Source organism: Onychomys torridus, chromosome 4 (genome assembly GCF_903995425.1).
Source record: "Onychomys torridus chromosome 4, mOncTor1.1, whole genome shotgun sequence".
Lineage (NCBI taxonomy): Eukaryota > Metazoa > Chordata > Mammalia > Rodentia > Cricetidae > Onychomys > Onychomys torridus.
The window spans coordinates 116,868,838-116,881,501 of NC_050446.1; the positions used below are offsets into that span (position 1 = coordinate 116,868,838).

General features: G+C 44.3%; 1 protein-coding gene across 1 annotated transcript; it reads left to right on the top strand.

Annotated features, from left to right (window-relative positions):
* Positions 1 to 3,307: 3,307 nt before the first annotated feature.
* On the top strand, positions 3,308 to 5,580 carry LOC118581917 (protein WFDC11-like). Its single transcript, XM_036184314.1, has 4 exons — positions 3,308 to 3,392; positions 4,369 to 4,511; positions 5,355 to 5,428; positions 5,520 to 5,580. The coding sequence occupies exons 1-4, from the start codon at positions 3,308 to 3,310 to the stop codon at positions 5,578 to 5,580; spliced, it is 363 nt and encodes a 120-aa protein (XP_036040207.1).
* The last annotated feature ends 7,084 nt before the right edge of the window (positions 5,581 to 12,664 follow it).

A 12,664-nucleotide genomic window follows, 5' to 3' on the forward strand; every position in this document is an offset into this window, starting at 1 on the left:
CCAATAATCAATTAAAACGATAATTTAAATACTAATTGCTGCTAGACTTGGTAGTGCATGCCTAGTCACACGGATCTCTGAGTTTAAGGCCAGCCTGAATTTTGTTTAGGCAACCATACTGTTGCGATTTCATGACTGTCTACATAGTGAGTTCTAGTCCAGCCAGAGCTACATAGTGAGATCTTGTTTTCAAAAAACCAAACAAACAAACCCCCAAAATGTCTGAGTTGTTGGAATTCTGGAGGAAAACATAGTGATGCCTCTTCAAGATGTAGGCAGAGGCAAGAACTTCCCGATTAGCACTCCAACAGTATAAGAAATCACTCAATAATTATGAATGGTATTTTATAAAATTAAAACACTTCTGAAAGGCAAAGAAAACTGTTAGTAAGGTGAACAGACAGCTTATAGGATGAAAGAATGGGCTAATATCTAGAATATATAAATAACTATAAAATTAAACACCCCAAATCCCTTGCCTATCAATAAATAGGCTGATGAGCCAACAGGTAATTCGCAGAAGAAAAACATAAACAGCCAATAAGTATTTTCCTCTTTCTTACCTATCTACCTATCTACCTACCTACCTATCTATCTATCTATCTATCTATCCATTTATTTATCTATCTTACATACTGACTGCAGTTTCCTCCCTCCCCTCCCTCCCCTCTCTCCCCTCCCTCCCCTCCTTCCCCTCTCCATTTCTTTCCCACTCTACTCCTCCACGGTTTCTGTTCAGAAAGGGGCAGGCCTCCTGTGGATGTCAACAAAATGTGGCATGTCAAGTTTCAGTAAGACTAAGAACCTCCCCTTGTATTAAGGCTGGGCAAAGGAACCCCATCTAAGGAATAGGGTCCCAAAAGGCAGTCAAAGAGTCAGGGAGTGAGAGGGAGAGAGGATTGTAGGAACCAGAGGGGTCAGAGACATCATAAGAAAACTCACAGAATCAACTAACCTCATGGGAACTCATAGAGTCTGAACTGACAACCAGGGAGCCTGCATGGAACTGACCAAGGCCCTCTGTGTTTTTGGGACAGTTGTGTGGCTTGGTCTTCTTGTGGGACTCCTAACAGTGGGAGTCAATGAGTATTTTTAAGTGTTTAATGATGTCCTTAGTCATTAGGTAAGTGCAAATTAAAGCTGCTTGGGGAGTTCAACTCACCCCAGTGAGAATGGCTAAGATTAAGAAACAAATGATGGGCTGGAGAGATGGCTCAGAGGTTAAGACCACTGACTGCTCTTCCAGGGGTCCTGAGTTCAATTCCCACCAACCACCTGGTGGCTCACACCCTCTATAATGAGATCTGGTGCCCTCTTCTGGCATGCAGGCATACATGCAGGCAGAACACTGTATACCAATAAATACAGGAAAAAAAGTTGTTTTTTTTTGTTTTTTGTTTTTGTTTTTTTGTTTTGTTTTGTTTTTTGTTGTTGTTGTTTTTTTTTTTTTAAAGAGTTTGGCAGGCAGTGGTGGCGCACACCTTTAATCCCAGCACTCGGGAGGCAGAGGCAGGCGGATCTCTGTGAGTTTGAGGCCAGCCTGGTCTCCAAAGCGAGTTCCAGGAAAGGCGAAAAGCTACACAGAGAAACCCTGTCTCAAAAAACAAAACAAAACAAACAAACAAACAAAAAGTTAAAAAAAAAAAAAGAAACAAATGTCAAGTGCTGGGCAGGGTGTGGGGGAAAAGAGGAAGTCTCATGCATTGATGGTGGGAGTGTAAACTTGTACAGCCACTCTGGAAATCAACGTGGAGATTTCTCAAAAGACTAAAATTAGAGCTACTATAGAACTCAGCTATACCACCTGGACATTTACCCAAAGGGCTATATATCCCACCACAGAGATGCCTGCACAGGGAAATGAGACTCAGTCTAGATGCCGATCAACAGATGCATGGATGATGAGAATGTAGTACACATACATAGTGAAATTGTATTCAACCACAGAAATATGAAACTGTATCAATCTTAGGAAATGGGCAGATCTGAAAATTATTATATCCAGCAATGTATCCCAGACTCAGAAAGGCAAAACCATATGTTCCTTCTCATATATGGATACCAGCTTCGAATTTGTTTTAAAGATTTTATTTTTAAGTTTATGTGTGTGCATGTGTGTCTTTGTGTAGATGGCATGTGGTGCAGGTGCCCACAGATACCAGAAGAGGGTGTTGGATTCCCTAGAGCTGAGATTACAGGTAGTTGTGAGCTGCACCCAGGAAATCTCAACAGTATGGTTGCCTAAACAAAATTGGCACAGTGACACCACCAAATGACATGCCAGTGTGGAAAGGGGGACTCTCACAAAACTCCACCCCTAGATGAAGAGCTACAAGCAATGGCTGGTAAGAGTGGGAGAATCAGTCTCCTCCAGGGATGAGCCCCCTAGAGGTCATCCAACCTAAACACATATACATGTGAACAACACCAAAATGAACCTAGCAGGTTGTATTTATATATTTATTTGTTTATATATGTGTGTAAAAATAACAATTAAAGAGAAAAAGCTATGGATTTGGGAGAGAATGAGGTGAGGGTGCTTGGGGTGCGTCAGAAGGAGGAAAAGGGAAGGAATGTAAGTGATGAAAATACAGTAGACATCTGGGCAGTGGTGGCGCACGCCTTTAATCCCAGCTCTCGGGAGGCAGAGGCAGGTGGATCTCTGTGAGTCTGAGACCAGCCTGGGCTACAGAGTGAGTTCCAGGACAGCCAGGGCTGTTACACAGAGAAACCCTGTCTCAAAAAAAAATCACAGTACACATATATGACATTTAAAAATAATTTAATAATTAATAAATATTTTATAAAGAAAGGAACTTGTTACTTTGTATGCTAACTAAAAATTAGATATAAAGATAAAAAGGAATAGAAAGAATGCCAAAAAATTAGGTTTTATCAAAACAGTTGATACACATTTGTCCATATAAATGATGCCAGCATATCACCAGTATAATGGAATCAATAGACAGATTTTATTTCCCCTTTTGTAATTTTTTTAATATTTTGTAAGTCTCAAGTGATAGTTGGAATTATCTTTTGATCAAGGGAAGGAAGAACATATGAAAAGATATTTTTTTCAGCAGAGAGAAAAGGTGAGACACTTGACAGCTATCACTTGGCCAAGCTCAAGGTTAGGTGCTGTCTGCTGGAGGGTGAGGCTTCTAACTAGAAGATTGAATATTTAAAAACCTATAGGTGCTTCTTTGTGGTTCACACCTTTATCCCTCAGCTTATATGTTTGATCTCCAGCAGCTCCTCGGAAGGCAAAAAAAAAAAAAAGCGTCTCCAGACATTGTCGGTCAGCGTCATGAAGCCTTCAGTGCTCCTGTTGGTCCTGTTTCTCTGCGTGCTCCTGCTGCCTGCCCCGGGATGGAAAAAGAAGAAGTACTCTCGTAGGTAGCGAGGACTCCTTGTGAGCCAGGGCCAGGGGTTGTGCTCACTTCTGGACAAGGAGTGGGTGTCGTGTCTGGCATTGTGATTCAGGTTCCACCTTCCCAGATCGGCAGCTGGAGAACCCGAGAAATCCTCCAGCTGGAAAACTTCCCAAACAACAACGTCCATACATATACCTCGAGCAGCTAGATACAGTATTTCCCAGTGCCTCTGAGGATGGAGAGCCAACACAGAGCTCCCTTCCTCCATACTTATAGAAGTTCTGTGATTCTTTTCATGAGAACAAAATGGGTATCTATTAAAGAACAGTGTATACGGCTTTTAGAATGTGAGAAGGCCAGGGAAGTGGTTCAATGGGTTTAGCGCTTGCTGTGACAACCTGGGAACCTGAGTTTGGAACCCACATAAACGTGGAGGGAGAGAACAGACTCCACAAAGCTGTGCTCTGACCTCCACGTGTGTGTCATGGAACAGTCAGCAAGGAAGGAATATAGAGAAAACCTGGTTCAAGCCAGGCGTGGTGACCATGCCTGTAATCCCAGCACTTGGGAAGCTGAAGCAGGGGTTCAGGGGCATCTTCAGCTTTACAGGAGTTCAAGGATAGCCTACACTACATGAGAACCCATCTCAAAAAAACAGAACAAAACAAAAACCTGTCTACCTGAGATAGGTCTTGTAATGAAGCTAGTGGATACCTCAGACTTCCATATCTCTTGTTGAATCAATCTATATTTTATATTTGGGGACATGTATGCTGGTAAGTACTGTGGGGGCTGAGGTAATGAATTCAGTGGAGTGTCTGTGAGGTCAGGGCCAATGCAATGGCGTCACTGTGAGCAGACACAGAAGACAGACACCTTGACAAGGATATGGGGCTCAGATTCTGGAAGGAAGCTCTGACCTCAGAAAGGGCGTGTCTTACAATGCTTGACTGTGGGGCTCTATTAGTTTTTAACCATTTCATTTCAATTTCAGAGAGAGAGCTGTCACTTCAGGAGTGTTGGGGACAGCCAAAAGTTAAGGATTGTAAAAAGAAGTGTTCTAGACGTTTCAGATGTTTACAAAAAAATCACACATGCTGCTGGACCTACTGTGGTAACATCTGTGCACCAATTGGGGTGAGCTGCAGATGTGTGGGGGACATTGTCATCAGACTGTTATTCCTCAACAGAAAACCAAAGTTGTCCAAATCTGAGGCACACACAAGACCCACACACAGACAAGCACTCATACATACACAGAGACCCACACACAAGACTCACACACAGACCCACATGGAGACAAGCACTCACATACACAAATAGACAGACATAGACATATACGCAGACATATCTAGATACACCCAGACACACACATACATAGACACATCCTCATGCCCCTCTAATAGACATGCATAGCTAGAGACAGACAGACACAAAGACATATAATTAATTATACACACACAGAGACATACAGAGAAACATCCAAACACACCCCAGACATGTATAGACATGCACATACAGATACATACACACAGACATACACTTATTCCATACCCCCACCAAGACAAATACACACACAGACACCTTCACACACACAGAACCACAACACACACACACACACACACACACACACACGCACGCACGCACGCACGCACGCACGCACGTGCACTCGGAGGGAGGAAGGGAGGAAAGAACGGAGGGAGGGAGGGAGGGAGGGAGAGACAGAGGGAGAGAAAGAGAGAGAAATGTCTTCCACACCAGGAAAGCAATTCGCTGATACATCACACAGCCTTTTTTTTTTTTTTTTAAATACAGGGTCTCTCTGTGTAGCCCTGATTGTCTGGGAACTCGCTCTGTAGACCAGGCTGACCTCAAACTCTGTCTGCCTCTGTCTCTTGAGTGCTGGGATTAAAGGCATTTCTCTTTTAAATGCCTGTTTCCTAGTTCATCTGCATTTGTAACCATTGACTCCATCCTTAGCCTTTTCTGTGGATACACTGGGCTCAGCCAGATTTTTCAGTGCCCAATGGACAGGTCATGGTGTCAGTCATGGGGTATGTCAGCCAGTGGGAAAAAGGCTTTCGGGTGAATGTTTCTTTCTCAGAAATGCCGTATCTCTAAGAATCTAAACTTTCTCTTTTGCAGAAGTTCTTTGAAAGAAAGAAATGACCCTGACTTCTCAGTGGCCCGGCCTCATGTGGGCTAGCAGACGTTTGGAGACCTCAGTGGTTACTTTTAGAAATGTTGTGTTTATTGGTGGGTAAAAAGGCAAACATATTTGAAAAATAAATCACTTAAACAGCTGGGCTCCAGTGTTTCTGTTCTTCCATTTTCTTCTTTCTTTCTTTCTTTCTTTCTTTCTTTCTTTCTGTCTCTCTCTCTCTTTCTTTCTTTTACAATTTCATGTTATATATCATGTTCTTTGATCAAAGCCCCCTTATTATCATGTCTTACTTCTTCTCAATCCCATCAAATCTCTTCTTTCAAAGTCCTTCTTCTCTCTGTTTGGTTTTTGAGATAGGGTCTTTCCACACAGCCTTGGCTGTCCTGAAACATACTGTGTTGACCAGGTTGACCTTGAACTCAGAGATCCACCTGCCTCTGCCTCCTGAGTGCTGGGATTAAAGGTGTGCGCTACCACACTAGGTTCTCCTGCTCTTGATTGTGTTTCTCACAATTGCTAATTGTAGGAATTTTGCCACCTTATATGGCTTAGAATTTATAAGCTACCCTTACAGACTTTCTCAGCTACTATTTGAATGTGAGGAATTGGCATGTGATCCTCTTTATTTCATTTCTTAAAGAACAAGTCTTTCATAATTTTTTTAGGTATATGGAGGTAATTCTTTATGTTACATTAAACAAAGTAAAGAAATGTATGAGTACCTGGTGGATGACAGGAGCCAGGTTTCTAACTAATGTGGGGATATTTACAAGGAAGCCTTAATCAACAGCTGGAGACTTCCCTCAACGCTGGTCATCTCCAGTGTCAGCAGGCCCCAGGCAGCTCCCAGGACCAGCTGACCTGTGTAGATTTAATTATTAGGACCTAGGCTTCGTGATGTCCTATACAGATATTTCCTATAGTCTCCCAGTGTGGTATGTTAGACACTTTGCCCCAAGGCCAGTGATTTCAAACTGAGTCTTTAAACCTACCTTGGACTCGAGGGATATATTAAGGATCCACCAGCCTTGATGACGTTCTTTGGACTTTGTGGTGTTATAGTGTGTATCCTAGTAAAATATGCCTGAAGATCAGAGAACAGAACAAGCCACTAGATTGAACATAGAGGCCAGACAGTGGTGACACACACCTTTAATCCTAGCATTCAGGAGGCAGAGGTGATGTGGATGTCTGTGAGTTCAAAGCCACCCTGGAATAAATGAGATTGACTTAGTCTAGGAGAGAAACAGAGCCAGGCAGTGGTGGCACACATCTTTAATCCCAGTACTTGGGAGTTACATGCCTTTAATTCCAGTATTAGGAAGCACACGCCTTTAATGGCTGGGCAGAAAAAAGTATATAAGGTGTGATGAGACAGGAACTAGAAGCCTTTTTGGCTGAGTAAGATCATTTGGCTAGAGGTCTATTGGATAAGGCTTTTCAGCTGAGGAATCCCTTCTGGCTAGAAGCCTTTTGGCTAGATAGCCTTTTCAGGATGAGGAGTTGGTGAGGTAAGAGGTGGTAGCTGTAGTTTGTTCCTTTGTCTCTGTGATCTTTTGTGGTGGTACTGTGTTCCCCAAAATATTGTGCACCCTAATAAATTCATCTGGGGTCAGAGAACAGACAGCCACTAGATACAGAGCCAAAAATGGTGGCTAGAAAATGGGTCAGAGAAAGCCGTAGCAGAAGCTGGGCGGTGGTGGCGCATGCCTTTAATGCCAACACTTGGGAGGCAGAACCAGGAGGATCTCTGTGAGTTCAAGGCCAGCAGGCAAAGTGACACACGCCTTTAATCCCAGAAAGTGAGCTTTTAATCCCAGGGAGTGGGGGCAGAAAGAGAAAGATTATATAAGGCGTGAAGACCAGAAACTAGAAGCATTAGGCTGGTTAAGCATTCAGGCTTTGGAGCAGCACAGTTCAGCTGAGAGCCATTGGGATGAGGACTCAGAAGCTTGCAGTCTGAGAAAACAAGACCATCTGAGGAACTGGCGAGGTGAGGAAGCTGTGGTCTGTTCTGTCTCTCTGATCTTCCAGCATTCAACCCAATAACTGGCCTCAGGTTTGTTTTTATTAATAAGACTCTTTGATATTCCTGTTAAAATCTTTCAGCATTTACCCCAATATCTGACTACAGGATTTTCTCCTCCTCCTCCTCCTCCTCCTCCTCCTCCTCCTCCTCCTCCTCCTCTTTCTCCTCCTTCTTCAGATTTATTTATTTTGTATATAGTGTTCTGTCTGCATGTATGCCTGCAGGCCAGAAGAGGGCGCCAGATCTCATTACAATTTTTTTTTCCACCATGTGAGTGCTGGGAATTGAACTCAGGACCTCTGGAAGTACAGCCAGTGCCCTTAACCCCTAAGCCATCTTTCCAGCCCAGGACTTTTTGTTGAAAAGACCATTTAGTAATTTGTGCAACAGGACTTGCTATAAGACCAGGTCCTACAAGGTCTTACAAGATCCTACAAGGCCCTACAAGGTTCTATAGTCCCTACAAGGCCCCATAAGGTCCTACAGGTCCTACAAGGCCCTACAAGGTCCTACAAGGTCCCCAAGGCCCAGAGCTTCAGGCTTGTGTTAGGCTAGCCCCCTGCATGCTTTCCCAAGTCTATGATTTGGCCAAGTTGGTCTCTAAACTCCAGGCTCTAGACCATACTTAAAACCAGGTCGTTGTTTTTTTTTTTTTTTCTAGATGTAAGGTCCATAGCAGCATGAGGCTGACTCTCTCACCCCTAGGTACCAGGGCAGCACCTCTGGTTCCAGTGTCTAGGCTTGTCTCCACAGAAACAGGATGCAGGCCCACCCAGTTCTAAGCTATTTTCTGGCTGCAGGTTTCAGGCATATCTCATGAAGAGTCAGCAGCTCTGGTCTTAAATACCAGCTAAGCACCTGCAAACACAATATCCAAGCCATATAGCTTGATGCTCCTTGACCTTAGCAATCCCATATTCCAGCAGACTCAAGTCTGAAGCCTGTCCTTAAACTTCAGAGCTGAACCCAGCCTCCACAACTACTCTTTTGTATCTTAGTTCCAGGCTGGCTCTAAAGAACCCAGATCCAGACTGGATATTGCCTCTAGACCCTCATCTGAATATACAGTCTTCAGACCAGTGCAAGAGAACACAGCTACAAGTCAATACCCATGGGTCTGAGCTAAATCTGAATGATTCCAGGTTACAGCTGAGCAGAGCCTGAGCCTACCCTACCTTAAATAGATGCAAAACTCCAGACAAAATACTAACAACCAACTATCACATGGAAAAAAGATCATTTGTCATCATGTGGGTGACACAGTCCATACATGGAAATCATAAATGTCATATAGGACCAAACTTATATGATCATCTTTCAGAAACAAAACAAAACTTTGATAAATGTCTTAGTTAGGGTTACTATTGCTGTGATGAACTACCACGATGAACAGTAATGTAGCAGGCTTTTTTTGTACCACCAGCCTCCAAATCATGACATAGAGACTTCTTATTAATTAAAGCTTGGCCTATGTCAAAATTTTCCCAGGGGCCTGCCGTGAGAAGATTTCTCCCAGAGTCCTGGGGAAGATGCTACAGCTGGAAATGGGATAATCTGAATGAAAAGAATCTATGTACACCAGTTTCTTACGTCTGTTTATTTCTCTATAACAAACTTCTAGATATAGCTTTATTATATACAGCTGAATCTCTATAACATATTCTTGCAGCTTGCAGCAGGCCTATGGCTCTGGCTTGTCCCACTAGCTCTTGCAACTTAAATTAACCCATTTATATTCATCTACATTTTGCCTCATGGCTTTTTACCTCTTTCCATTTTGCATCTCCTATTTCCTCTTCATGTCCTCTGGTGTCTCTCTTGCATCTCCATTCATCTTCTCTTCCTCCCTCTCTCTGCCCATAAGTCTCACCTAACCTCTTCCTTCCTAGCTATTGGCCATTCAGCTCTTTATTAAACCAATCACATGGTGCCTTGGCAGAGATACATTTTCAGTGTACAAAAAGATTATTCCATAACACAGAAGAGCATGCCCTCACTGCCCACCTGCCTCCAATGCCCATGCTGGTTGATCTTTTCCCTAGAGCCCTTTTGTCAAAATTCAAAATAAATATGAGGCCCCCAGAGCCCTGTGATGCTTATGAGGTCAGACCAGGGGCTTTGGTTTGATACATAAGTTTTCCTCTTTTACTCTGTCCTTCATTAATTGGTCCAGAAAAAGCACTGGACATTGCCCCTGGTCATGGCCTGATTGCCTAAATTTTCTTCATATTTGATGCCATGTGTCGAGTGTCCACTGCTGAGGTTTGCACATATCCACCAAAGGTCTATGCGGCTTGGAGCTATTGGAAAGTGCTGGGAACATTTATGGCTAGGTCCCAGGGAGAGGTCCTTAGGCTATATGGGTCTTGTCCCTGAAAGTACCTGTGAGACTCTCTCTGTCTTTCTCTCTCTCTTTCTGTTCTACCCTCTTTCCCTACTTCTCTCTCCTCTCTTACTTCCTGGTTTCTGCTCCTGTTATGATGTTCCACTCTTGTGATATAATAACACAAGCCCATGTAAACATGCACATTGCGCACACATGTACACACACACACACACACACACACACGCACACACACACAGTCTTAGATTATGACCTGTATTTGTGAGCATAGCTTTTCTAGGTTAACTGTCTTAAGTATGCTGTAGTAATGTCAAGCTAATTAATACATCCAGGAATGACTGAATCTTGGATTTAGTACCAGGATCATTTCAGGGGAGTTTTGATTACACAGAATAGGAGGGAGTTTTTATCCCTAATAATTAATGTCTACTACCAATAGCATATTGGCAAGTCACTTAGCCACCTTATGCCAAGTCATTTTCTGCAATGCCAACACAAACCACCTGTCCCTCTTTCTAATGTGCCTCTGGATCAGAAGGAGAGTCAAAAAGAGGGTGGTTTGGTGTTGGTGGAGAACATTCAGTTACTAAGTCACTCACGTCTCAGATCTCAGCCCAGGCCCCACTGTTGGTGTGTCCATATGCTTCAGTGGTATCTGATGTGAGCATGTGAAAGAATACTTCTGTGTTCAGGAGATAGAGAGAACAGAGCAAAAAGAGTCCAGAGGAAACACCCTCCTCCAGCCACATCAGATCTTCTCACTCTCTGCCAGGCCTAAGCATGTCATCTGACTTCCCTGGATGACTTTCCTCATTGTAGGACACGAATCTCAGAAGAGTCTCAAAAGCAGGGTGGGGGTGACCAGGGCTAAGGAGAGGAAACCTGTTTGGGGAATCTGCTACTCTCTGCTCTAGTTTTCTGTTTTTGTTTTTTCTTTTAATCTCTATCTGTATGATGTTTGAAGTTTTTTCTGACCTCAGGGCAAGGAATGTTCTCTTAAGCACTGTGGCATGGTGCACATGAACGATTTGTTGTGGGTGGTCTGATTTTGTGTTTGTCGGAACTGGAGTGGGTACACAGGCCAAAAGAACAAACAGAGACAAATTACTAATGAGAGAGAGAGAGAGAGAGAGAGAGAGAGAGAGAGAGAGAGAGAGGAGATGTTGGACTGAGAAGGGCAGAAGGGCAGAAATGGGGACTCTGCTGGGTTTCAGTTATTATTAACAGTGAATGGAAAGAGGACAGTTGCCACAACATTTCTTCTAGTTTAATTATGAAGGGCAATGAGGACAGGAGGTGATGGGGTGAAGTCAACCGTCACCATATCCCCTTCAAACGAGAACTTTGAGGGCTGCCCATTTGGATGGAAATTCTTAGCAGGAGTAATAGGCACTATCCATTTTTCCTTATCCAACAGGTTCACACAAACGTTCCCGCACAGTGTTGAACAGCAGATGTTGTTTGCTTGGCAGTCTTGGTTAGCTTCACAGCGGAAATTGCACAGATACAATCTTGGCCTCCTCTCACATGGCCGGATAACAGGGGGACCTCGTTTTACTGAAAAGAACAGCAAGAGCAGGAAGGTGAGTAGGATGGCTACCTAGTGAGAGTCCCTCCCAGGCTTAAAGTGCTTTCAACATGCTGAGGTCCCCCTCACAACAAGCCTGGGTTTTCCAGGCAACTTTCTCTGTGCCTGTCACTAAGTCCTGGTGACCAGTTGTGTTTTAAAGCCCAAGCCCCCAAGCTAATCTTGTCACCTCTTCCACAGCTGTCAGCATCTGGATCTCCTGGTTTTCATCCTCCCTGCATCCAGGACCAGTCTCTCCTAGTAGACAGAGCTTTGAAGGCATCTCTGTGGAATGTATATGCTTACTCAGCTCAGAGAAACCTGAGACACTTCTCAGACCCTCTCAACTCCCCAGCATTTGCAGGGTCCATGAGGGTGACAAACAGATCCGTCCCAGCCTCTCTCTGCTTCCTTTGCTATGGCTCTGTCCAGTGTACTGTCCCTTTCATAGTTTATCTTTCACGGCCACCCCTGCCTCAGATGGCAACTCCATCCTACCTCCTCCATGTCCAATGGCTTTGTTTCTGCACCTATGCCCATTTCTACACCACCACCACCCCCGACCCCCATGAGCATCTCTGCACCTTTACCCTTCTCAAATACCCATCAGTCAAGAACAGTTGTCTTGTTTGCCCATTGGATTTCCAGCCTCAGGGCCTCTTCCACCACAGTATGGATCATTTGCTTCTGGATATTTGGAACAGAGTGGGGAGAACTGCAGGTTCACTCTCCACCTCATCACTATGTCTAGCATGGAGAACCAGAGCCGAGGAGCTGTGATTACCTGGAGCCTGGACAGTGCTGGGCAGGAACAGGGTACACAGTGGTATCACTTCTGGGTCAGTTCTCTGTCCCTCCTCCGCTGCTACTCACATATCCACCTTGTCCAATCATCTTACCTTCGTATGGTTTCGGCTTTTGGCGCAGCCCTCCCTGGGCTAGTGACAGCAGCAACAGCAGGGCAAGGGTGAACAGGAGAGCCCTGGACAGCATAGTTCCGACCAGAGCCGCGGATCAGAATGGCAGACTTCCCCAGAGCAGGTTGAGAACTCACTGCTGCCTCTGCTGGCCAAGCCGGGGCAGAGCAACAACCAACCTATTTCGTTTTCCTTGGCCCCTGATTTTTTCCTGGTGGCTTTTCTCAGAAGATACCTCCCTTCGCAGTATCAGCCCTCTCTTCTTGCTA

Coding starts and splice junctions, on each gene's coding strand:
- LOC118581917 (XM_036184314.1), top strand. CDS start 3,308: ATGAAGCCTTCAGTGCTCCTGTTGGTCCTGTTTCTCTGCGTGCTCCTG. Junction 3,393..4,368: donor GAAAAAGAAGAAGTACTCTC/GTAGGTAGCGAG, acceptor TTTCAATTTCAG/AGAGAGAGCTGTCACTTCAG. Junction 4,512..5,354: donor ACATCTGTGCACCAATTGGG/GTGAGCTGCAGA, acceptor CTCCATCCTTAG/CCTTTTCTGTGGATACACTG.